Source organism: Aythya fuligula, chromosome 6 (assembly GCF_009819795.1).
Source record: "Aythya fuligula isolate bAytFul2 chromosome 6, bAytFul2.pri, whole genome shotgun sequence".
Lineage (NCBI taxonomy): Eukaryota > Metazoa > Chordata > Aves > Anseriformes > Anatidae > Aythya > Aythya fuligula.
The window spans coordinates 33,339,404-33,364,301 of record NC_045564.1 but is presented as its reverse complement, the minus strand read 5'-3'; the positions used below and the strand labels follow the sequence as shown (position 1 = coordinate 33,364,301).

Below are 24,898 nucleotides of genomic sequence, written 5' to 3'. Positions count from 1 at the left end.
GGAGTTAAATTGGGAAAGGTTTGACCTGATGTCATTTATATCTTGAGTCATAATTAACACTTGAAGTTCAACTCTATGGCAATTTCCTTTTAATAACACTTAAAACCTATATAGAGCTCAAAGAATTGCATAGACATGATGAAGGATGGCTTGAGTGGATGCCAGAACTTCAACTTTAGTAATTAATCCTTAAAACCCCTTTGCAAGGCATATGGGTAACATCATTGCTCTTCAGTTTCTCCCTTGAAGAGAAGCAAGGCTTGCCCAGTGTCCCCCCAAAGTCCTGCAGAGAAAGTCTGAGGCTTTTTCAGCCGCTAAACTCAGTGAGCTCCCATCTTTTTGTCTTGCTATATTTTTAAATTACACCAAAATCTTAAGGAAGATTATGGACAAATTGCTTGTCAGATTGCCTGTTTTTCCAATTAGAAGCTGAGCAAATGCAGTAGACAAAATCTTCCAGAAACACGGCTCCGGCTTTTAAGATTTTCACGTGGATGAAATAGGAATGGTGCTGAGGGACGAAACGTGCTCTTGGGCTGAGACCTTGTAAGCTGAGTTTCAGCTCACTGCAGATTTTTATGGTCAACTTATAACTCCCTGAAAAGCAGGGGTTTAAAATGGAAGTGCTGACAAAACTTTTAAACTACAACAGTGGAAATGGCGCCGCAATAATTTATAATCTACAGGCAGCTCTTGGATTTATTATCGCAATGACAAATGCACTGTCATTGTTAATAGGATATTTCCCAGCAAGGACTTCTTGTTATGCAAGCCAGGTTCACTATGTCATGCAGCATGATAGCAATAAAGTCTACAAGAATTTGTAATGAACTTCAATTACTAATAGATTATGGTTAATGGGAAATATGTGCAGTAAAGATATGGGTTTTTATATGCGCCTTCTGGTACTCTACAAGGCAATGATTTATGCTACAATTTATGTTAACATTCTCCAGTTCGAAAAAAGCCTAAATTGGTGGAAAGCCACTCCATCCATAACAAATATTTAAGATAATTTCGCACATCATGTAAATGAAGATGTAAAATTAGATATTAATCCATTTCATTTTAGCATTTGTATTTTTATTAAAAATGAAGACTTTGCCCTACTGTGTAATGACATTAAAAATCCTATCATGGGTTGCAAGCATGAATTACGCCGATGCAGAAATGGCGACAGCAACTGAGCTGTAAGTGCATTTGTTTAGTTTGCTGTTGTAATTAACGGAGCGGCAAGAGTATTTTTCTAGGTATGATTTAAAGGCACAGTACTGATGCTGCTTCCACAGATGTATGCAATGTGGGAGGGATGTACATGTGAAGACCAGGCTCTGTCGGAGGACCTCAGTCTTTTCCTTGCCCACTTTTCTTTCCCCCAGCCCTTCTATATGGAACAATCACTTGGAGCGATGCCTCCTCCACCAACATGGGGCTGACCCCTTTCTGCCCTGCAAACCCCCCATGGAAAGGTCCTGGCACAGCATCAGGACCCCCACTTCTGCTGGGTTTGCTGTTTGCATGAAGAGTTGTTTCTCCTCCTCCTTTTCCTTCTCCTCTTCCTCCCCTCTCTTCTGCTTCTTCCTCTTTGTCCTCCTCCTTCTCCTCCTCATCCTTCTCCTCATCCTCATCCTTCTCCTCATCCTCATCCTCTTCCTCCTCCTTTTCTCTCCCTCTAGCTTTTATCCCTGAACCCATAATATAATCTTTTCAGTCCAAGGATGTCTCTCCTTTTTTTTGTTTTGTTTTGTTTTGTTATTTATTTAATTTTTCAGAACCAACTCTGACAAAAGGCACATATAGATACGATGTTAAGGGTTATATTCGCTGAGCCGTATTTCTGTAAAATGTTTGCATTTCATATCTAAAACTTACTCAGCCAGAAAGGGATATCCATGCACAAAGAATATGCAGGAGGAGCCTTACTAGTGTGTCTTTAACACAAGTAGCCTTATACCCTTCTTGTTTCAGTAAACAAGTAAATAAACTGATTTATGCCAGTTTAAGGCCATTGCTCTCAGTAAACCTCTGCACAGAGCACATAAAAAATCCCTCTAGGAGGTATACATTCACCTTATAGGGGTGTGAGTGAGGCAGACCTGGCCCATTGGCCTCCACAGGTTTGCAAAGAGCAAGATCTGGACACTTGCCTTTGTAAGAAAGTTCTGCAGGATGAGATAAGACAGGCTTTTGGGGAGGAAAACAACTAATTCAGTGTGGAAAGCACACAGGTAAGCTCAAAATTGCCGTATAAATCGAAGTCTGTAGTGGGTCCGGACTCCCCAGACATGCTCTGGAGCAGCAGCATCTTGCTGTACAATTAAGGGTGATTCTCGCATGAAAATGTGGCTCTTCAGGCTATTATGAAGTCGTTTGAGAGATTTACAAAAACTCCTTCTTTTTTATGGTCAAATGAGCATAAAATTGTCCTTCCGCACACTCATTTCCCGCTAAATAATACTTGCAGCACTTACTTCTTGGAAGTGTGTGTGTTGCAAATTTAAAATTAAAAATAATGTATCCCTTAAGGGTGCTATTCTAATTCAGTTTTTCCCCAGCCCCTCAACAGGAGCAGCTGCACACGCAGAATGGACTTCACTGCATTTCCCACCGCCACCCTCATCTTATTAATGAAGTTATCCTTACAATTCAAAGTCATGGCAGAGGATGCCCTCCCAAAGTAGATAAGGAGTTTTCTTCTCCAGCTTGGGGTGAAAGTGCCTTTTCCCTAGTGAAATCTGCTTTTAAAAAAGCCCCCATGTAACTCAGCAAACACTCCCTTTGTTATCCTTTGAATCTCTTTTTTTTTTTTTTTTTTTTATTGGCCATACCATCCTCTTTTCTCCCCAGATCCTCTTTGTTGTCCTTGCTCTCTCCTGCTCAGGCAAGAGGTGGGACCGTTGCCAAATCTTTGGAACAAAACTCCCCAGAAAACTCTAAAGCATTTGTTTCTGGTGTTTTTGACCTCTGTTAACCATAAAACAGCAGGCCATGCATGTGCATCCTGTTGCTGGCTGTAGTTCAGCTTTTCCTTTTGTTATGGCATTTCTGTGCCTCCCCAAGATACGTCACTTCTGACAGGGTTGTGTGGCAATATTCAGAGGTCACTGCCTCCACAAGCACCATTAACAAGAGGTCGTTGACAACACAAAAGAGCTATGGAAATAACTGTAAACTTTAATGTGCTTTCCATTAGAAATGCGTGCAGGAATCTGTCCTAATGAGAGATTTTCTTTCTCTCCCTCACTGGCACATCACTGTAGCAGCTTACAGATATGCCGAGGTCTCCTAATGCAAGAATCTGTGCATAGGGCTGAGTAAAAGTGGCAATAGATTTTCTTCAGCTCAACAGCTGAGAAATATTGTGGAAATGTTCTAAAACACACTGGAATTAATATTTGATCAGTAGGAGAATTGTGTGTTTCAAATAATTCACTCTGAAATGAGTATAAATGGCTATTAGTGCCTGATGCATTCTCTTGTAAATCACTTCAAATCTTCAATAATCTATATTGTTTCAGAAATGTATATGCAAAACTAAAACATGACTTCATGCTGCTAATGCATTGCCTAAATAAACCATTTCTACCCTGGACCGAATTCTTTCAATGGCAGAAATCACACCTGTCTCACTGGATACACCGAGTATTCACGCTATTAAAGTCATTCAACAACTGTATTGTATTCTGTTATGCATTGTGCCCCGCAGAGAGCACAAAACTTCTTACACCCATGAAATCACTCAACAAAAGAAATGCATCAGCTCTGGGAGCAGCGACAGCCCTGCAAAGAGAAGGGGCTGAGGAGGAGAAACACCTTCTTGCTGGACCCCTTGCACCATGTGCCGGGCAGACCGACCTGATGTGGTTCCACTGGCAAGGAAACAAATCCCACTGAAAATTGTCATTTGGCTTCAGGGTTTATTTTTACATCTTCCAAGCTAGAAATCTCACAAGGCATGCACGGCCATTGCTGCCAGGCTAGTTAGAGGCTACAACCAGATGGTTTGTGCGTTTAATTAAAAATTAGAAAAGGCCCCGTGTAACAGCAGCAGCTGATTCCTAACCAAGGCTTTGCATCAGGACTTGTCAGCAAAATCCACCTCTTGAGGTTGACTGTTACCACTCCTGTGCCACAACCACCTTCAGACCCTTCCCTCTTGCAGTACCAGTATGTACCTGGTACCCAAATCACTTTTATGGCATCTTGCAAGAGTCACCAAGAAGCTGAACATTGTGTATTTGGTCTGTAGAGGGTTTTTAAATGAATATGACCTAATCATGTATTGATGGCTATTATCCATCAGCCAGAGGAAGTGGTCTGGTTTCTGCAGTGTTTGAGTTGATGGTCCAAGTTACATCTGATTACACAACATCCATATGATAAAGCACAATTTACTGCTGAGTTACAGGTTCGTAGATTAGTACAGAATTAATCTCACTATTAAAGTTCATGTATAACAACAGATGTTAGTAATGATTTCTTAACAGGCTACAAGAAGTAAACTAAGTAGAAGTAAACTAATCCATTTATAAACAATGTTTTAGAAACAAAATGTGTTAATTCAGGGCTCAATCACTATTGCACTCAGGTTGTTATTAAACAGCACCTTCCCATTTCTTTTTTCACTGCATCCAGGCTTTTTTAATTCTTCCGTTATCTGATGCTTTAGCTCAGGAGGAGCAGTTTTAGAAAAGTCCAATGTTTCTGTCAAGAAATCCAGCAACAACTCCCCATCCTTGTCCCCTTCAGTAAAGCAGCAGGTTATGTCCATGTTGGATGGGAGTTCGTGGAGCTGGTACTTCAGTCCAGCTGAATCCAGCATCCTTTTGATATCAGCAGAGGACACGTAAGTGCAGAGATCATCTAAAGGCAAGGAAGATCCATACTTCTTCCACAGCGTTTCCCAGCCACTGTTTTCTGAGAGACAAACCATAACAAAAAGCACTCAGACACTATTTGAACAAATTTTTGATCGTTTGTTTTATCTTGCAGCTGTCCGCAGAGATGGGGCATATGTCCTGGGGCAGAGGGGAGGTGGCTGCCTCGATGCCCCATGCCTCTGTTCTGGGGCTGTGGGAGATGAGGGACATGTCACCAACCCACAGCTACTTCTGAACCCCCAGCTCAGTGCATGCAATCTTCCCCCCTTCCTCTCCCAATGTGCTCCAACTCTATTCCATGCACGTGTGGCATTGGAGTGGCTGATGTCTCTGAGAGGTATGCTTCTATAGTACACATACTAAGCGCTAGCTATTTACTAACATATTGATTTAAGGTATTAAGTTTAAATCATCCACCATTTTGGCAGACCAAATACTTTCCCATTCCTTCACCCAAGTACTTTTTGGTTGAGCTACCTGAGAGCTTCATTAAAATACCTATTGCCAGTAAACTATCTACCTGCAACATGAAATGTATGGTGTGCAAAACCCTGGTCACATTAACCATGCAGCTGGACATGTGGTGGAAAAATCCATTGTCCTGGCCTTCAGCCTTCATTCCCACCATGGTCAGAGGCTGTCAGGCACGGGCAGTGAGCAGGGCTCCCCTCATCCCAAGCAGGCCTCCCCAGTGGTGCCAGAAGGATGTCTGGGCTGTGTTTTATTTGGGCTGCTCAGAAATGCAGAGACAGGAAGGAAAAGGCTCCTGTAGCACTGCAAGCACCTCCAGAAGAGAGCCCATGCTAAGCCCACACACATGCTCACTCCTCTTCTCAAGGGACATTTTACAAAGAAAACCAGCTGGGTAAGCTAAAACCTCCCCAGATACATCTTCACTTCGTTGTTTTCCTTCACCCTGGATCTGTGTTTCAGCACTTCTGCTACAAGCCATTTATAAAAGGATCACCCAGAATGACTGGACAGGATGAAAATAACTTTGAGCCTAATGAGCAGCTCTTGAGAGTTATGACTATAAATCTCCATAACTGCTAAAACAAGTTGCTCGGCGGTTTTGCAAATGCTTTATCTGCAAACAGTTATTTATAGTCAAATAAACAGTTTGGTGTTTAGAAGGGCTACAATATTTTCTTTCACCTGGTGGAAATTGAATGCAGAGCGCTAATTGCAGAAAATTTGCTGGTGTCAGTGTTGTGTGACTCAGTGCCATCTCTGAGCTGAGCAATTATACACTACCTGAACGAAGCATTATTATAATAGCTCTCGATAGGCTCAGCATATGGCGCTACTTTTGTTTTCAAGGCGATGTAAACACATTTTTTAAATGTGTTAAAAATAACACCATATAGCTCTTGCAACTCGCCTGCTCTCCTGGCAGGGATGGAACAGGAGGCATTGCAACCTTCACTGACTGACCAAACCCTCTCCTATCAATCCTATTCCCAGAATGGTTTTTAATTAACATATCCTAATGTGTTTGTGTTGGAGACGACATTACCTTCATTTTTTGAAATGAGCTTTGTTGTGCTTATCTTCCATTACCTCTTTTTGCTTCAGTGCTCATTTTGGTAGCAGCTTCTTCCTTCCCTTCTCTACACACTTATTTCCCTCAAGGTTTTCTCCCCTCCTTTCCCCTCTGCTATTCTGAGCTCCTCTCCTCTCTCCCATTTTCTTGTCGGACCTAGCAATTCCCCTTGCTGCCCTCTTTCTCTATAACTGACACATCTACCCAGACGTGTTATCATGTCCCACCTTATTGAGATTAATTCTGATTTTCACAGGGACACCACCCTATCCATTAACTGTATCTGCAGAAGAAACAGCCATTACCAGCCACTTGTATGTCTAACCTGCTCTGTCTGAATGCAAAAGAGCTAAAATTATTCATGCAACCGTGGGGCATCATGAGTTGAAGGTGCAAAGAGAAGAAACAGGAGGAATGAGAAAACAAAGAACCGCCTGGCCTGGGGAGGATTTCAAATAGTTTTCATAAATTCAATTTTTTAATCAAATTAATTTTGAATAGACATGTGTTCCTCCCTGTATTCACATTTCATGAATATCCAGAGGGACAGGTTAAGCAACTGGAAAAGTGTTTCAATTAACTACAGGCAAGTAATCAGCAATAAACTGATACTGTGATCTATTCTCATTACTCAAACAACAAGAACAATAACTCAGATCATTTAAAATACAAAATTCTTGTAGTGTACTGCTTTAAAGCAAAATCATTTTGGAGAAAAATTGTTTGAATAAATTCAGGTTGGAGAAGTGCCCTTTTTCTGTGGACACTTTATGAAGACAAAAAAAAGTGGGGGGGGGGGGGGGGGAGGGGAACTTCATCAAATACATGGCAGTTTGCAGATATGTCCAAATTCAATAAAAAAAATAGCTTACACTTCTGAACAAATGGTACTTAACAGCCCTGAAAAAAATTGTTGAATGTGACTGTTTACACAACTAAAATGTCTATAGTTTACATGAGGAAAATTAAAGGCTTTCTAGAGTCAAAACAGACCCCACTACTTCCATATTTCTAGCATACCATTTCCTCCTGGATTGACCACAGAGCATTTCTTTCAGTTCTCAAACAGCCTGAAAATGCTGTTTTCCACCCAAAAGGACTATATTAAGGAGATGGGCAGTTTGAGAAGAAAATGAGCCATATGTCCTCTAACACCTGCTGTACAGCACAGCCGAGCCCTGCTGTAGCTGTTTGCTTAATGCTGCACATCTCCAGGAGTGAGACAATGCTGTGCCCAGACTGAAGAGCCTTTTACAGGGAACAGCTGTAGCAGAGGCTAAAGGAGCTCTTGCTCTGTCACTGGCCCGGCTGTAGGAAGGGGAAGGGGAGAAGGTAGAAGGTGAGAGAAAGGTGTTTAGTGCCCATGGCATGGGTTTACTGCCTCACAGAGCCTTCAGCTTTTCAACCTGCAGCACAGAGCTGGGCAGATATAGACGAGATGCAGGTTTCCATAGCTGTAGATGAATGGGCACCATTTACTCAATAAAGGGGTATTTAAATCAAAAATACATATTGTTTTCTTGCCAGCCTGTGCTGAACTCGCAAAGACCCCAGAAGTGCCCACGGCTCTCGCCTCACTGAGTGTGTTGTGGAGCAGCTCTCACCTGACACCACGATGATGAGGAGCTTTGCCTGTGCTTCCAGGAGGCTGTGGAAATACTGGATAGTTGCTGGGACATCTTTCACATAATACAGCATCTGGGAAGAGCAGAAATGCTTACAGAGACATGCTGGGATCCTAGAGAACATTATAACTTGTACCACAGAGCAACCCTGACAGGAGAGCAGCGGGGTGCCAAGGTCCATCCACAGGGTGCCAGCCTGCTGGCAAGGACAGCCCCATGGGCTCGGGTCTGCTCTCCCCATCCCCAGCACCGAGCTTGTGTTCACTCATTAACCTGGGATAAAAAGGTTTGCCTCCCTTAGCAGTGAGGATGGCTTGTAATGGCTTCGGTATACTGGGGAATACAAAGGCAGTTTCACAGAGAGGACAAGGAGCTTTGAAAACACTAGTTAAAATGTATTTTTAGTTGACTGTCGCCCACATCCTGGTTAATAGGACTACCGTGCTCAAAGCTGCTTTGCTGTAACTCATCTTTCATTTTTTTGCAGTTCACTTCTGCTTAAATACTTTAAATTACAGAGAAATAAACTCACCTGTCTCCCCCTTAGAGTGGATAATGAGGTCACATACCTTATGCACACTTTAAACAACCAAATCTCTGACAACAGCTACTCTGCAGACTTTTACCTGAATCATGTGAATGAAGTCCCATTTTTTAGACTTCTTTTCTGCATTCATTCGACTTTCATATTCATAAGCTGTCTCCTTATGCCAGGTAAACTTTACATTCTCGAGGTTTGATGTCGCCGCCACACGCTCTGAAATATGGGAGAAGACAGGACAGAGTTATCTCAATTGCAAATATGGGATCGATTTCCATTCAGAGCTTTAATAACATCCAAAAGTCATATTTAGGCAAAGTGTTTTGTTACCAATTTAACACAGCAGTGGAATATTTAAAACCTTGAGGCTGTGTGTGAGAAGAAGGCTGTCCAGGTCTTTGTTAGGTGAAACCTTAAGAGGGTCTGATTCTTTCCCTTTTGCACCCTCATTTGGTCTCCTCCAGTCTTTACCTGATTAAAAAAATAAATTAAAATCTTTCTCGTGGTTGGTTCAAGCTCCATTTGCCATGGCAAAGGGTCTTCCAGCCACTGACTAAATAAATACAGGAGCTTGAGGATTGATTAAAGGGGCTGTGTAGGAGACAAGCACAATTAAAAGCTTGAAAAGAGCAGAGGAAACAAGTGGCTCAGGCAGGGAGAGCATCATGGGGATGAAGGGAAAAGAGTTTTGCTTCATGAGCAAAGCCCCATCTGCTGACCTTGGGCTTCTGCTTCTGTGTTCAAATAAATGAGATTTTCAAAAGTCCAGAGTTTTGGTCAACCACTTCAAGTGAAAGGGATAACAGTGATTTAGAGCAAGACTTTAGAAAGAGTGACACGTGGTGTGTTTTCAGACCTTGATGCAAATGCACATCCAATGGCAGATGAAAGCCGAGAGCTGGAGGAGTGGATTCAAAGCATAAGTTATACCAAGAGGCTTGGCTCACCACTGCATTTTGTTGCTTTTATAGCAGCAACACTGAGGGATGATTTTGCATTTTAGGAGATGCTGGAATACAAATGTCCATCTGCTGGCATATGGAGCTCATCTTGCTGTGCGCCTGCTTGGGGCTCAGGATTGCTCCAGGACAAAGCTATCCCTGATGCGATTCCCGTGCTTCACTGGAGTTAACATAAATTTAAAACTTAAATGGCCCAAAGGCAGACTGAGCCTTAGCTACAGAACACATGCTCAGAACAACACGATTTGCTAACACCAGTGCCTTTACTCCGTTAATCATAATGTTCCTCCTTTTGGGCTCTGTTAGGATATATCCCTGTCAGAGAGATGAGAAATGCTCCATCAGTGCTTATCTCCTCTCTTTTGTGGACGGAAATGGGCCACCCCTTTCTGCTGCTGCTGCCGCTGCTCTGCTTGCTTCCATTTATCTGTCACTGGCCCCAGCACTTGCAGTTCAGGTTTAATTTGCTGTTATAAACTCGGGCTTGCTTCAGCAGCAGTTCATATCACCATCACACATAATCTGGTGCAATCTGCTCCAGCTCAATTGCTAGGCAGTCTGCAAGGAGACGCTAGGAAGGGAAGTGAATTGCATGCCAAAGTGGGCTTTTAAAGCCAACATTTCAGAAAGGACAAACTCATTCTGATTATGGGAAGTTGCTGCCTGAAGATTCATCCGAACCCAAAACATATCACCCTAACAGTTTTGAAAAGTTTTCCTTAAATTTTATCCTCATTACAACCCAGATTGCTATCCTGGCCAGAAGCCATCTGCACGCCCTTGACTTGGTGCTGGACTGAGCGCAGCCGCACTGTAATGCTTGGGCATCAGCAGCACGGCTTGTCGTGGTGCCACCAAAGCCACGGCCATGGTCACCAAGGGGCTTCACCTTGGCACAGAAGGAAAGCCAGAGACTGGACATAGGACTATGAGGAGAGCCTCCAGCATATGGCACGGCCTAGGAGAAAGCTCATTTTGCCATCACTGTCAGTCCCAGGAAGAAAGTTTCTCCTGTGAGCCTGGCGTCTCCTTCCCAAGGAGACAGCAGCTGGTTAGGCAGAAAACATAGCTACTGAATCTTCAGAGGCACAGATAATGCTTCCAATTCTCCTCGGAAAAGGGGCTCAGAAACCTAATTAATGATACCTACTGGGGACGTGATTAATTACCAAATAAGAAAGTTTAAAGAAAGAAATTCAGATGAATATTTCATTTCTAGTTTAGCATAAAACTTAAAATAAGGACAACATCTTATACTTTCTTTAACTTCCTACTGGAACAAAACTCCCTGAAATAGGACAGGACTGCCAATTAATTGGTTGCAGCCAGTGAATCTAGTGCCCAAATCCTCCAATATACAGCGAAAATGTTCTTCTGTCCAGTCTTTACCATCTCAGTCTGGAACAACATAAAAGCTGCTGGGAAGCTACCTTTTCAGGTCCATGTAACACAGAGACAGGTATCAAGAAATGATGCATTTCCTCTGATTGCTGCTTTTTTTTTTTTTTTCCCCTTTATCTTCCTCAGGTGGTTTCATACTGGGAATGTTTTGTTTTCAAGGACCTTAGAAAGAGTAAGAGTAAGATTTACAATGTGGTTTTATAATCGGGTATTTACTATGGTCTGGAGCATTTCCAATAATGCAGACTGCTGATGAGGTTCATTCATTACTGCCACATCCATTCAGCCGCTGTTTTCTGGCGAGCTGGGCTCTGCCCAGGGCTTCTCATGGCCTATATGATGTGATGGGTGTAACCTCCATACAAGACCATAATTACACGCTAGGTAAAGCCTGGTAGGTGTTAATACAGTGATAAACCAGCAACGTAATCAAATTGTGGACTGATATTTAACATTCATTTTGTAGGACAATCTAACCAAAGCACCCCTCCTTATCCTTTGTCCTTGGAAAATGCTTTGGTTTCTCCCATGAGCATAGCTCAGATTGTCAGGCTGGTGGAAGGAAATGAACTCTAAGCCACTGAGAGCAGACACACAGCAAAAAACCTTCCCTATCAAGCTCGCTTTCCTTACAATGTTTTCTAAATCAAAATAACGCAGTTCACACTGTGGGGATTAGCTACTTGGAAACTGTTTTAAGATATGTGAGAATTACCATGAGACACTAAAATCAGTGTTGCTGCAGGATCCCAGCTCGGTGCAAGCTGAAGGAGAATTCTTTCTGAAATACAAGGTCTTTGCTCTGTTCCCATACAGTCACACACCACTTTCCATGTTGCTTAGCTTTTGAAGTCTGCCTACCTGCAAGCTTTTGCCATGTTCTTTGAGTTCTTTGCAGTGTAAGAGACAAAGATTATAGTGAGAAAGCAAATGTAGAAAAGCAATGATGTCAGAAAAGCATAAAATAATAACTTTCTTAAGTTTTAAGAGCCAATTCTGGCAAGAAAGCCTTTGAACGTGGGGTCGTCCAGCATTCAACTCTTTTAATGCATTTAGAGTACTTAATGTAAATTTAATTTATTTAATGTAAAAATACCTTTGTACTTGAGGATTTGTTCAGCACTTGGCTCTACCACCTCGTTGTTGATGGTGACCCCTGGATATCTGGCTTGTACAGCTGAGAGGATCTGCAGGTCAATCTCTCCTAGGGAAAGAGGCAACATCGCACAAGAGATGAAAGCAAATCTCAGGCAAACATCATCTCCAGTACCACCAGAAGGCCAGTTTTGAAGTTTGATTCCTGCCCTTTGGATACTGAAAATACACTCCATAGGTACATGTAGGTTCTTTGAATTCTCAGCAGATTACCACTGAGGGCAGAGCTGTAGGATCTAATAAAATAAATAACAGTCCCAACTATCTTTATTCCTCCTCTCTCACCACCACCAGCAGTGCCAAGGGAAACCAGACACAGTCATGTGGGTGGTGTGACCCTGTGCTTTCTAGACACGGCCAAACCTCTTGGGGAAAATGCTAAATGACCATGGTGGCCATTTATAACAACGGTACTGGTTTGGATGGTCACAACTCACCAGGGAGTCAATAATAAAATTTCAGCCTCAGTGGTTAACGTGTCATGGGGGTGAGGAAGAGGAGAATATGTAAACACACTGGAAGCATTAAAAACATGCTCTTGTCCAGGTTTAGCATACTGTGACTTTTTCTGTAGGATGATCAATGCACATACCATCTATATTTACATAATACCCCAGACCTGACTGTATTTTTTTTGTACAAAACAGTTCTCCCCTGGCACAATTCAGGACAGCTGCAATTATTCTCCCAGTGGAAGCACCCATACATGTAAGGTTTTAAATTTAAACAGAGCTGCCATCGCTCCTGGCCACCTCTCCCCATCTGCCATGTAGGAAGCTCAGGGAGATGATGCTCCTGACTGAGGCATCGGTCTGGGGACAGCATGGGGCTGGCTTGGTTGCCTCTTGCAGGGCTTGCTTCTGCTTATTCTGCCGGAATAAATTTAGGTGAAAAAGACAATGGAAGAATAAATAAAATAATAAATAGAAGAAGCAGAGCCATGCCAGCTGTAATGTGTACCCTGGAGCTCAATCCAGCACATGGTCCTTCCCTTGGAGGGTCCTTCGCACCATGAGGAGCTCTCTGCCTGCTCCTGGCCCCACCACGAGACACTGCGCCTCGAGGGTCTCACCTGCTCATTTACGCCCCGAGAATTTCACATAAAAAGTGAGGAAAAGTTCAATCTTTTCAGACTTATGTCTTTCATAAAGCAACTAATAACACCAAAATTTATGTGACATCTGGGCAAGCACATTCTTTGAGGGAAGGGAAATCGAATTTCTGAACTAGCATAAATAGCTGTGGCTTCGCTATCACTGCAAACCCCGTATTTTTTTGGAAATTCAGAGGAAAGTCTGTCATTTGCAGGCTGCTGTGGTAAACTCTGGAAACACAGAATTTGGAAGTTACTACTACAACATTTTTTTTTATTTTTGGTTTCTTTACCAGCTTTCTATAAAATGGATTAGCCCTTTGAAAGGGCTTCACAGGTCCTGATTAAAAAAAATAATAATTGAATTTCCCATTTCCATATGCAGGTAAGTTAATATATTTCCTTCCACTCCTCTGCGGCCAAACCACCCTTGTATTGTTTTTAACCAAAAAAAATAACTTTGATTCATAATTTAATCCACAGCCTTAATTGACTTTGGTTAGCTCTTTTATATGCAAACAAGTGTCCTGAGGCATTTTACAGTCAAATCTGCGGCAGCTTGCATTATCAACAATTTGGCAATTAGGCTATCCGAATTATTTAAACTCTCCAACACAATTACCTTTTAAAGGCTACCACTATGTTCGCCATTAAGTTTCTAATTAAACATTTTACGTAACGGGATAGTTTATAGCACAGTTGCTGCTTTATAGCGGCGCTGATGACTTTTATGGTTTTTAAAGGTACAGAGTGCTGCGCGCTGGAGTGTGAACTTAATAAGGCAGAGGCTGTAGGCAAAGGCAGGAGCTTGAGATGGGCGGGGGTAATGGGATATTTTGCTACGTTAAATGGTTTGCTTCTTTCTCACAGTGGAAAAAGTGCACAGGAGGTGGAAAAGTGGAAGAAAAGCATCCTTGCCTTCCGTGCTGCCTCCCTGTGCAGTGCAAGGATGGGGCCACGGGGGCTGGCATCTGGTAGGGGAACTGGATCCCCTAGGTTTGCTCCTGCCCAGGTCCCCATGGACCTGCAGCAGGGACGAGAAAGCCGGGAAATGGGCTTTGCTGGTTCCTTACTGCACATCCACCATGCCAGGCTGGAGTGCCCCTGGTTAGGGAGTGAAGCACCTCACTAACCAAGCAAAGTGTTCCTCTTAAAAGCAGTATTTTTTGTGTCAGAGGAATGGTTTTCCTTGCTCTGAGAGAAATGCTCCTGCTCTGTCACACTGTCTGTTTTATAACTAACACCCACCATTTCCTTACATTTATTTTTTTACTTATTAGGAGAGATTAACAAAGCTGAGATTAGTATTTGGAGTTGTTATGACTAAAGCACTTAAAATAAATTAACTGTTTGTAAAAAAATTTAGTTTAATGGCTTAACGGGCAGAGCAGAATTAGGAAACACAGGCTTTAATTAAGAGGGAACTTAAGCCAGAATTTAATGAGGAGAAACACTCTCTGCTGTTGGTATTGTTTTTCCACCCAGCTGACTTCAGAAAAGAGACGTACTTCTCCTGATCCCCCAGATCCCAGTGAGACCTGGCCAGAAGACACTCAGCCCTTCATAGGGATGGAAACACACTGCGAGGTGCTGCTAGGGTGGGATGGAGACAATTAGGTACAGGCAGGGTTGGCGGTGTCCCCCCCCTGTGCCGTCAGCGGGTGGCACAGAAACCCAAGGGGCAGCTGGAGCCTCTCTGAGCTCGAGGGGCAATGTGGAGAAGAAGGTTTCTCCTGGAGGACACGCAAGAGTCAGGGTGTGGGGCACAAGCTGATTTTACTCTATGGCCACTTCCTTCTGCCCCCTGCAGAGGACTTCTTGAGAAAAGCCTTTCCTTCCCTCCCCACTCTTCTCTGCAACTTGCAATCCTCTAGCCAAAAAAAAATAATAATAAAAGGTTAAAGCTTATCAACAGTGAAGCTCACGGCATACCTGCTCCGCCACCAACACTTAGAATATTGATTGCAGGCTTCCCATGTCCAATACTGCAAAACATTATTTATAAATGTTAGCAGAACTGCCCAGCAGATAGGGTTGCATGCATTACGCGAAGTGCCAGGGATGCTAGGAATTAAAACCTGCAGGACAGACCCAAAAGCAGCGTGTGCAGGTACATGCACACCCATGAGCAGGCAGGCAGGCTCAGATTCAGACCTCTGCTCTTAAGACACACCAATTTCTGGTGATTTGGGCAATTTGCAGAGGTCTCCACGTGTATTATTGCATTATTCATGTGTCAAGGTTTATCCGGGGTGAGTTTGCACGCAAAGAAACCACCCAGCCTTATCTCCTCCCTGCTAGGCAGGCTCTGTGCTGCAGACGAAACCTCCCCTCCTGGGGGTGGCCGAGGCCACCAGCTGCCACCTGCCACCACCACGGGACCTGCCAAGCACTGGGCAGGGTTTTCTCCCCATTACCTTGCCAGCACGCCGGGCAGCTGCCGCTCCACAAACTCCTGCATGCACTGGTGCTCGGTCGACTTCGCCAGAAAGACACGGAAGGACTGGAGGTACCTGCTGGGGTCGGACAACAGGCTCCGCATGGAGGAAGCCATGCCGAGTTTCGGGAGGCTGTTCATGGTGAGGGGATGGTTTGTTCTCCGCAGCAATCCCCTGCACCCAGGGGAGGAACAGCAAACAATGCTTAGTACACACTGGGATAAAGCCAGGGCATCTCGTGTGGCTGAACAGGGAGGTGACGGTCAAGCACAGGACTTTGCTCCCATCCTCCGCCAGCTAATTTACATTAGGGACGGAGTGCTTAAAGAAATATTACGCAATGTTGCGATAGAAACCATAAATCAGGTCTGAGCAGCAAATGGTAATGTATCATGGTTAATCTCTGCAAAGGAAATGCCAGCATTTTTTAACTGTGCTGACACAGGGCACTCTTACTACCCAGTGAAAGGGTCCTGAGACACCTCCCAAGGAAAAGAAAAATTCCCCTATTCCTTGAAGGCATGGTGAGGCTTGGAAAGCTTGGCCTGGATTAGAAGAAAGAGCAGCACACTTCTCCAGAGATGCTAGCAGATGTCTTTATCATGTTTTCCTTTCCTTTTTTTTTTTTTTTTTCTTATATATAGAGAGAATCTTTTGATGTGATTAAAGACGATGCTGGCAGTGGGGTAGAAACAATAAAACCCTTTAAAACGCACTCGGTAATTTTCAATTCCTCTGAAGATAATGGTGCAATTCCCACAAGCAAAGCAGTTACTTCCCAAAAGCCACGTGGCTTACTGGAATGGATGCCGTGAGAAACGTGGCACAGGGAGACACCCACAGCCGGGGAGGCAGTGGGTACTCCCCAGGACCACCAGGCATGTGCTGGGAATGACCAAAACCACAACTGGTGTCCATCAGGTCTTGTCCTCACCCACAAGGAGGAAAAGGAACCCTCTGTAGATGCCACACACAAGGGCCAGCCTGTGACTTCCCCCTCTCCTCCCTTCCCCTGGCCAGCCCCCTTCCAGCCCCCCTGGTTATTTTTATTGCTCTCGTTGGACTTCTGTCTCTTTTCAATGATAACAACAGCTGCCTGGCTTTGCTCGGCTTTCTTTTCTACCGGTGCCAAAAATAACGTCCAGCTCGTGACAAGGCTTTATTTTTGCATCCCGTGAGCTGCAGCTCCCCAAGTGCTAAGGACTCCAGCAGGAGGCACTCCTACAGCACCTCTTTATCTGAGGACACAGCAGGTGCTGCTCCAGAGCTCGGGCACAGGCTGCCACCGTGTCATGCCATCCATCAGCAGCATCTCCTCGTAAGGACCACCACCAGGGCAGACACAGCACCCTTCCTGCGTCCCACCCCCTCTCACACAGCAAACTTGTGTGCATTAATCAGAGAAGGTGAAAAAGATGGCAGAAGAGCATTAAAAACTGCTCGCTCCCAGATGCCCATGAGGGCTGGCTGGCGCAATGAGGCAGGGGAAAGCAATGGGGCCCCCTGGCCATGGAGCTGAGCCCCCCCCCCCCACAGCCTGCCTGGGGCTGATTTAACGAGTCTGGCTTCCTTAGATAAGAGAGGCAATCCAGCCTGCATATTAGAAAGACAGACCAACAAACTGCAGCTAAATCGACTCCATTACCTGAAGGGCCATCACTCAGGGGACATGCACAGAGAGACTGTGACGTTGTCTGGCCAGGCAGACCTTCCCGAGCCCTCTCAACCACCCACCAGCAGCCACCACCTCTTTTCCAGGTGCCTAGCACCAGAATCCCCAGCATTAACCTGGGGAAACCAAGCACAGACATTGCCTCAGAGAGTAAGGATGCCTACACCTGGCTGTACACGGGGTGAGAATACACTCTGCCAGCCCAAGAAGCAAGCAGTAGCATCCTTGTTTACCCATTCCTCAGCTCAGCTCCGTGCTTTTCACTTTATATGTACAAAGAGGCTTTGGCACTTGCTGCTGAAATATTTTACTGCCTTCCATCTCGAAAAAATATTTTGCAGTTAATGAGAGGAGATTTAGATAATCAGCCTTTCTTGTCCAACTCCCCGTGCTTCCTGTGATTTAATTTGCCCACCCCCGGCTCGGCAGTCTCTAACAAACAGCCGAGATTCATTTTCATGTTAGGTGCAGTTCGAGGAATTTGTCTCATTTATTTCATTCTGCTTTTGGCTGCTCGAATTTGCCCCATTTATTTCATTATGTGTTTTGCTGTTTAAACTGCGGCTAGTTAACTTTAAAAATGAAGAAAATAATAATAATCAAAAAAAAAGAGAGAAAAAAATGATTTTTTATTTTTTTTTTTTTAAATCGGGACGATATAGAAACTTTGGGGTAATAATGTTCATTTGGACATGTTCCCTTCAGTGATGACCCAGATTTTTATGTAGCTTCCTAAAAGGACTGCAGCTTCAAAAGCTGTTTCTGTGCTTATGCTGCAGTGGTTTGGACCAGGTTTGCACCAGCAGTGGCAGAATTAACACTGATTAAACCCACTGACGAACTCTTTTACACCATCAGCATGACCTCTGGCAAGAAAGCGAGTTTGCCCTCATGCTGCTGGATGCCAGTGAAGCCGATGCCCACGCAGCCCGTCCCGGTACTTACGTGTGTGGTGGTGCCCGGTTCAGCAGCTCCCTCGGCACGGTGCCCTGGGTGTTGGGGACCTGCCGTGCTGACACCGCTGCAGTGCCTCCAGTCCCACCCCCAGCCGGGAGGAGGTCCCCTTTGGGATCTGATCTCCGGGATGTGGCTGCTGAGGCAGCGGGGAGTGGAGGGATCCGGCTGTGTGGTTTGTCCCAGGTCACCAGCTGGAAAAATGTTGGGGGAAAGGGTAGAAAGGGGAAATGAGGAAGGTCCTCTGCTCACACCACAGCTGCGGTGCCACTGCTGTACCTAAGTGTGCAGTCTCTCCAAGCTGTCTCTGAAGGCTCCAGGATCCATTCCTGCACCCACGAGAGGGTGACAGCCACCCGCTGCAGTGGCAGACACCCTGCCTGGCCTCCCGGCGTGGCTGGCACCAGAGGAGCCTGGCACAGCCGTGAGGGCACCGGCAGCATTCAGACCTCAAGGTCTATCAGCGCCTTGATTAGGGTCCGGATGACAAATAAACTCTGCTACGGGTATAAAGGAAATTTGACTCCTGACAAACTAGAAATGGTTATCTCAGTGTATAAGGTACAATATTGATAGTTCACCTATAGAAACCTTTTGGGACGGGTTACTTTGCTTTTTAGGTGGCTCCTCTGCAAGCAGCAGAGATTTTGCTTATCCCTTACTTTCAAGGGCTCAAGCTTTGCTATAAGCAGTTTTAACTCAGGAAATGCAAGGGCAGAGAAAAAACATCAGCCCATGTCTGTTTTCACACTGCATTTTGGTGCTCATAGCATTAATAAAATATTTGCCATCTGTGTGCCCCAAATTATTCATTGCTCCTTCACTTTTCAAGTTTTCCTTTCGGACTTGCAGGGAGAAATGAACAGTTCATGGAGAAATGAACTGTTCACATTGTGAAAGGCTTATCAAATCACACCAGTAATAGCAATAATCCTACATTCAAAGACACAGTCACAGAAAAAAAAAAAAAAAAAAAAAAAAAAAAAAAAAAAAACCATCTCGTGGGTTGACATTTAGCCCAAAGTTTACCAAAATAAAGATTTCCTATCAGCAGCTGCAATCACTGAGAGAGCAGCTCTGGCTGGGGACAGGCAGCACTTGCTGTACTTTCCCTCTGTCCATGCGTGGCCCTGTCCCCAAAAAACTCACAGCAAAGGAGTCAGTGCCCATCATGCAGCAGCCAGCAAGACCTCAGCAATGTCATGGTTTCAGACAGACAGCCCCAAGTTTATCTGCAGCAGGAATCAGAGGGGCTGGCCCTGCAAACGCCCACCACCTGCGCCCTGTTGGGTAGTGCCATTGAAGCAGCTCTGCTTCCCATGGATTTGGGGAGAAAATGCTTAGTTTCAAGGTACATTCATTGCATTCCCTTGCCTTTTAGCTCCTGCTTTATGCAAAACTCCACTTGGAAAGGCAAGCAGCACCTTTTTCTCTCTTTTTTCTTGGAGCTGAATAGCCTTGACCTGGGCTGAAGGGGAGGAGGTGCCCACAGGCTCCTGCACCCCGCTCAGTAGGGCTGGCCTTTCATTTTAAGGAGAACGAAGGCCAAGCTGTTTTTTCAGACAGCCACAATCTGGGCCAGCTTCCCTGCACAGGAGGTGCCCCAGCGAATGCTAATGCTGCAGGAACGGCTCCCTGCCAGGCTGTGGGTGCCGGCCCTGCTGCAACGCCCCGGCAGCGCTGCCCCGGCTCCTGCTGATAAGCTCTGCTGTTCAGACAGACCTGAACACCCAGGGCAGTGGCGTTTTCCCAGCTTCCTGAGCAGTTCTGGAAACACGAATTAACTGGAATCGCCAGAGCTGTGCAAGCCAGTCAAAAAAAAATAAAAAATAAAAAATAAAATAAAATAAAATAAAACCCATGCATCTGGCCTGTACTTTCCCCACTCTGTAACCCACAAAACAAATGGAAGTTTTCCACGTACCAGTTGCCATTTAATACAAAAGCCTAAGTTCAGAGAGCCAAAAATAAAAACTATCTGGTGCCTGTGTATGCTTTATGAAAGATGTTGCTGTCAATTTGCTACTGAACTCCCCACAGAGCCACATTCTGCGAGATTTAAGCCCGGTCCCAGGCACTTCAGTTTGACACGGGCTCGAACAGGACACAGGACAGGGGGCTGGCATCACTCTGCAGAAAGAAATCCCCTGGGGAAGCTGGTCACACCACCCCCAGGCAGAATGCCTGTTTTGTTCATTGTTGTGGCTTTACTCCATTTAACATCGATATTCAGAAAAAAAAATAAAAAATTCACCTACCTGTGCCTTTTTACCCTGAGCATGCATCCAGCACTGCCCTAAAATGAATGAGGCTGAAAGGAGTTATTTAGAGGGGATCACAAAAGCCTCAAAGGTATCAATATTTGGAAAATTGTAGCTGTTGTGCATTAAATAACTCTCAGTCATTCTGGGGCAATTCACAAGTCTGTAGACACTTGGCCAACAGTAGCATGGGACAATGTTAAAACACAAAATTGGAAGTGAGAGGAGACCAGCCAGAAACCAGGCAAGGACCTGGGTCATTGTCCCTGTCCCCGTAGGCGAGATGAGGGCTGGGAACAGTCAACATCTGCAGCCTATTTCCTCCTCTGAAGTATATCTGCGGGGGTTTGGGCTGAAAATCAGGCTTGGGGTTCCTCAGGGTACACCAGGTGGCCATAGGCACGATGTCTCAGCAGGGCCAGGAGTGCTGGAGCAGCCCATGGGCAGCAGCAACCCTGGCTGGGCACAGATTTGTCCCTCTGGTGTGGGACCAGAGCCTGGAGTCAGAGCAGAGCCCAGCCAAGGTCTGGGAACTGGCAGAGGACAGATCCATGCACCAACATTAATGAATCCTGAGCATGCCCTGGGTCAGGAAACCTGATTTTCCAGAGGCAGCAGGAAGGGGAAGGCTGGGTGAGAGAGACCAAAGTTCTGGCCTTTCACCACAGTTACTATAGACGGACCAAATATCCGCGCCCAGAGACTGCACGCATTTATTGGGCTCACCTCTGGATCTGATTTAATCATGCTCAGCCAGCCCGATAACAGCAGGAGCTAGACGTTGCTTAATGTCCAAAGAATTATTTCTGCTGTCTTCTAATAAAGCACGTCGATGTAGGCTGGAGTTGATAACATGATTGCTGCGCTAGGGTAGCAAAATCTCATTTTACAGGACAACTGAACTGTCAGTGCCAAAGAGCAGACAGGTTATTGCTCACACTCCTCCAAGGTTGCTTTTATTAAAATGGAAATTTCCAAAGCTTTGCATGCACACACGCACAACCGCGGGTGCTGAAAGCCCTCCTGGAGGGAGCAGGGCTGGTCACAAGTCTTCTTAAGGATTTTCTCTCCCTCCCCAAGCCCCACGTTGACATCATCACCTTAAATTGGACCTTTTATATTTTGCCTCTCACACCATCAGGGTTTGGGCACGCTGATTTTCAGGTTGCTGAGTGCTGGGGAGGGACACGCGTGCCATCACCTCACCTCCAGCACTGCCTGCCTCAGAACCCCTGCTCCTGACCCCTAACGTGGCCAAAATTAGCATCTGGCCATATTTTCATCTCTCCATAGCTATCAGTCAGAGCAAATGTGGCTGGGACGAAGCCATATCTGGGCTTAAATCGAGCTGCAGCTCAGCAGCTCTCCCCACAACCACACCAGCACTGATGCAGCACACTTGGAGGAGCACGTCGGCAGGGACAGCACAAAGCAGCACAGCATTTGTGCCACGGGCACTCAGGTCAGGGCATCCCCATCACCCAGCTGCAAATTGCCATGGTGCTGAGCCACCGCTGCAGTTGAGTTTGGCTGCCAAGAGCAATGAATTCAACAAGCCGGTCACTTTATCTTCCCAGGTACTTCTGAGGAATGGATTGGAATTTTTATAAATGTGTGCCTTGGTTATAATAATTTTGCTTTTCTTCCCCTCCCTAAACTTAATTGAATCAAAGATTGTTTGTGAAATATCTCATAACGAAGCACTCCCAACTTCTGGCTCATAAGCAATGAAACAAATTAGTGCTCTGTTCCCAGACTGAAAAAAAATGTAAGTTTTATGGGGTATTTCAATTAGAAATTTGAAACTGCAATTCTTAATTAAAGTTGGAAAGAAATTCAAGTTCCTTAAAGGTTGGGCAGGGAGTCTGTTATTGTGTCCGTGTTTGGAGGTGACGCAGGGTGCCGCACACCTTCACAGGCCAATGGTCATTATCAGAAAGAGCCGTTTGGAAGCGATGGCATTAGAAATCAGGTGCAGTTCTTGTCCTGCAGAGCTGTAAGGCGGTCATGGACCAGACCCCTGCCTCGCACTGTACCTGAGCAGCTTGCAGCTCACTTTTTTCTGGGACTTCAGTCTCTGCCAAGAAGCTCGTTTCTGCACTGGGGAAGCGTGAAGGACTCAGCAAAGACCAGGCTGACATTATGGATGTCGTTGGAAAGCAGAATTGTGCCAGAGAAGAGGAGACGTGTTTTCCTCATTGCCACTTGTACTGCTGATTTAGATTTTCTACATGGTTTTGGATTTTCGAAAGCAACAATCATTCATTATAAAAAGGAAATTTTTAGGGCATTTTGCTGGTGTTTGAGAACAATTACATTCTCTTACTCAGGATGCAGCAATATGAGGCAAGAACTGATAGAAACAGCCAGCTACCTACAAATGAGAGCCCCCTTGTTGGACACTTCTTTTCAGAGGTGGCCAGGTGAGAACACCAATGCCATGCTCACCCAGCACAGCTCCGTGCCCACTTTGCAAGGCTGCAACCTGCTGATAACAGCACCACATCTTTTGAGATTTGAAGGAGCCACACCAGAAAGGCAACCAGCAGAAATTAGAAGAGCTTTCTTCTGGCCTGAGTTTTGGACGCCCTTGCCCCCCATGAGCGCACGGCTCCGGTGCGGACATTTCGATGCAGGGAGCCCAGCTGTGTTGCTTTAACGGGGCCGCCGCCTTCAGAGAATTATTTTGACAACTGAATATTCCTCTCGCATCTCATCAGCGTGTTTCACATTCCTCCTAAATCTCTCTGCTCAAAGTGTAATATTTTTGTGCCATTCATATCTCTTCCTGTGGGAGCTCGCGATAAGCTTTTGAAACAGCTTAGACACACACACTCCTCTCAGATTGCACTAGCCTCATGCAACTCTCATAGTCAAAATCTTAGCATTAAGATCACAATAAAACCATGTATTAGGAACACTTTCGACATTTGTAATCCTTAGCTTGTGCCGAACCCCAGCACTTAAATTACCCTGACCTGGTAAAGAGTTATCTCCCTCCTTGGAGATATCTCCCTCTGTGGAGATCTTCAAAAACTGCCTGGAGTTGGACCCTGCGACCTCAACCATTTGGAGGTTTTGCAGTCTTGGCGAAATCTGTTTTATTACCTTTAAGCTCACAGGCTTCTGAGCATGGATGGCATTGGTCAGTACCAGAGAGGCGGTATTTGCACCAGGCATCTGTGCAGCCCAGCGTCCGCTCACCCCTTCGGACTTTACACCACTGTAGCAACCTGTAAATGCGATCTAACACAGCCCTGCATCCATACACTCCATACCAGACACTCTCCTTAGCCTATATTTTGGTTCCAACCAAGACTTTCTTCCTTCTTCCAACCTCATTACAATGATATTAAGTTCTCACAGGTTGCTGGTGGAAACACATTTGGTACCAGGGGGCTGGTGAGCATGTGAACCGCAGGTGTGGGAAGGTGGCTCAGCAAACCCTGACTTTCTTTTCTTTTCTTTTGCAGGGCCCCAGACATTCCCCCAGCTCCAGGCACAGAGGGGAGCAGAGGCTCAGCCGCCCCGATGCTATTTCAATTGTTCTTCTCCCAGGCCTGATGATGGGTCAAAGGTGGAGAAGTAAGGAAAATAAGATCAAGAACACCACAGGACGGACACTGAGGGCTGCTCACCATGAGACCATCACCTCTGTAGTGCCTTATTTCCAGCACATCTCAACAAAAAAAGTTTTAAAGGCACTGTGTAACTCAAAACCACAAAGCTAGATGCATTTAGGAGCACATAAACAGGATGAATTTTTTCCACAATGGAGAGATTAACAAGGATCTAACTTGAAACAACAGCACCAACAGCAGCAGTTGTTATGGCCAGCTACTGGCACATGCAATTAGACCCCTGAATGCTGCTACTCAGGGTGGAAAGTGAGCTGGTTTGTGACCTGCCAGTTCTGGGGTTTCCATGCTCTGGCTTGACTACTACACTTATACTACGGTTTGAAATAGCGTATTAGTTTCAGAGCCAAGCTTACCACTCACTGCCAAAAGAGTTGCAGATGCGGGATTTCACAGTGAAATATCAACACACAAACAGTGCTCCCTGGGTAGCACTTACCAGTGCTAGGCACATGGATCATACGAAAGCCCTGGAAGTAGTAGTACAACATTGTTCAAGTGAAAACATAAAGGAGTTTTTCACGGATAGCGCTGTCATTTTTCCATTTCTTTGGAAAAGGAACTTTTGGATGGGTCTGGAGGGGTGTCTGCAGGTAGCGTGGCCATCGGGGTGCTCCTGCAAGGAGCAGCTCCCTGCTGCCCACAGCCACCCGTGATCCCCCATCACATCCTCTGAGCTCCTCCCTGCCACATCCCAAGTAATTGCCATTCCTGCAGCAGTGCCCTCACCTTTTC

The 24,898-nt window shown here is 45.2% G+C and overlaps 1 protein-coding gene across 1 annotated transcript; it reads right to left on the bottom strand.

Annotated features, from left to right (window-relative positions):
- Positions 1–4,249: 4,249 nt before the first annotated feature.
- Positions 4,250–18,308, bottom strand: LOC116490827 (histamine N-methyltransferase-like). Its single transcript, XM_032190349.1, has 7 exons — positions 18,256–18,308; positions 15,618–15,812; positions 15,133–15,185; positions 12,049–12,156; positions 8,675–8,805; positions 8,028–8,121; positions 4,250–4,917 (listed from the first exon to the last, which is right to left on the bottom strand). Exons 2-7 carry the CDS (start codon positions 15,776–15,778, stop codon positions 4,562–4,564), a joined length of 903 nt encoding a protein of 300 aa, XP_032046240.1. The 5' UTR covers positions 15,779–15,812; positions 18,256–18,308; the 3' UTR covers positions 4,250–4,561.
- Between the last annotated feature and the right edge of the window lie 6,590 nt (positions 18,309–24,898).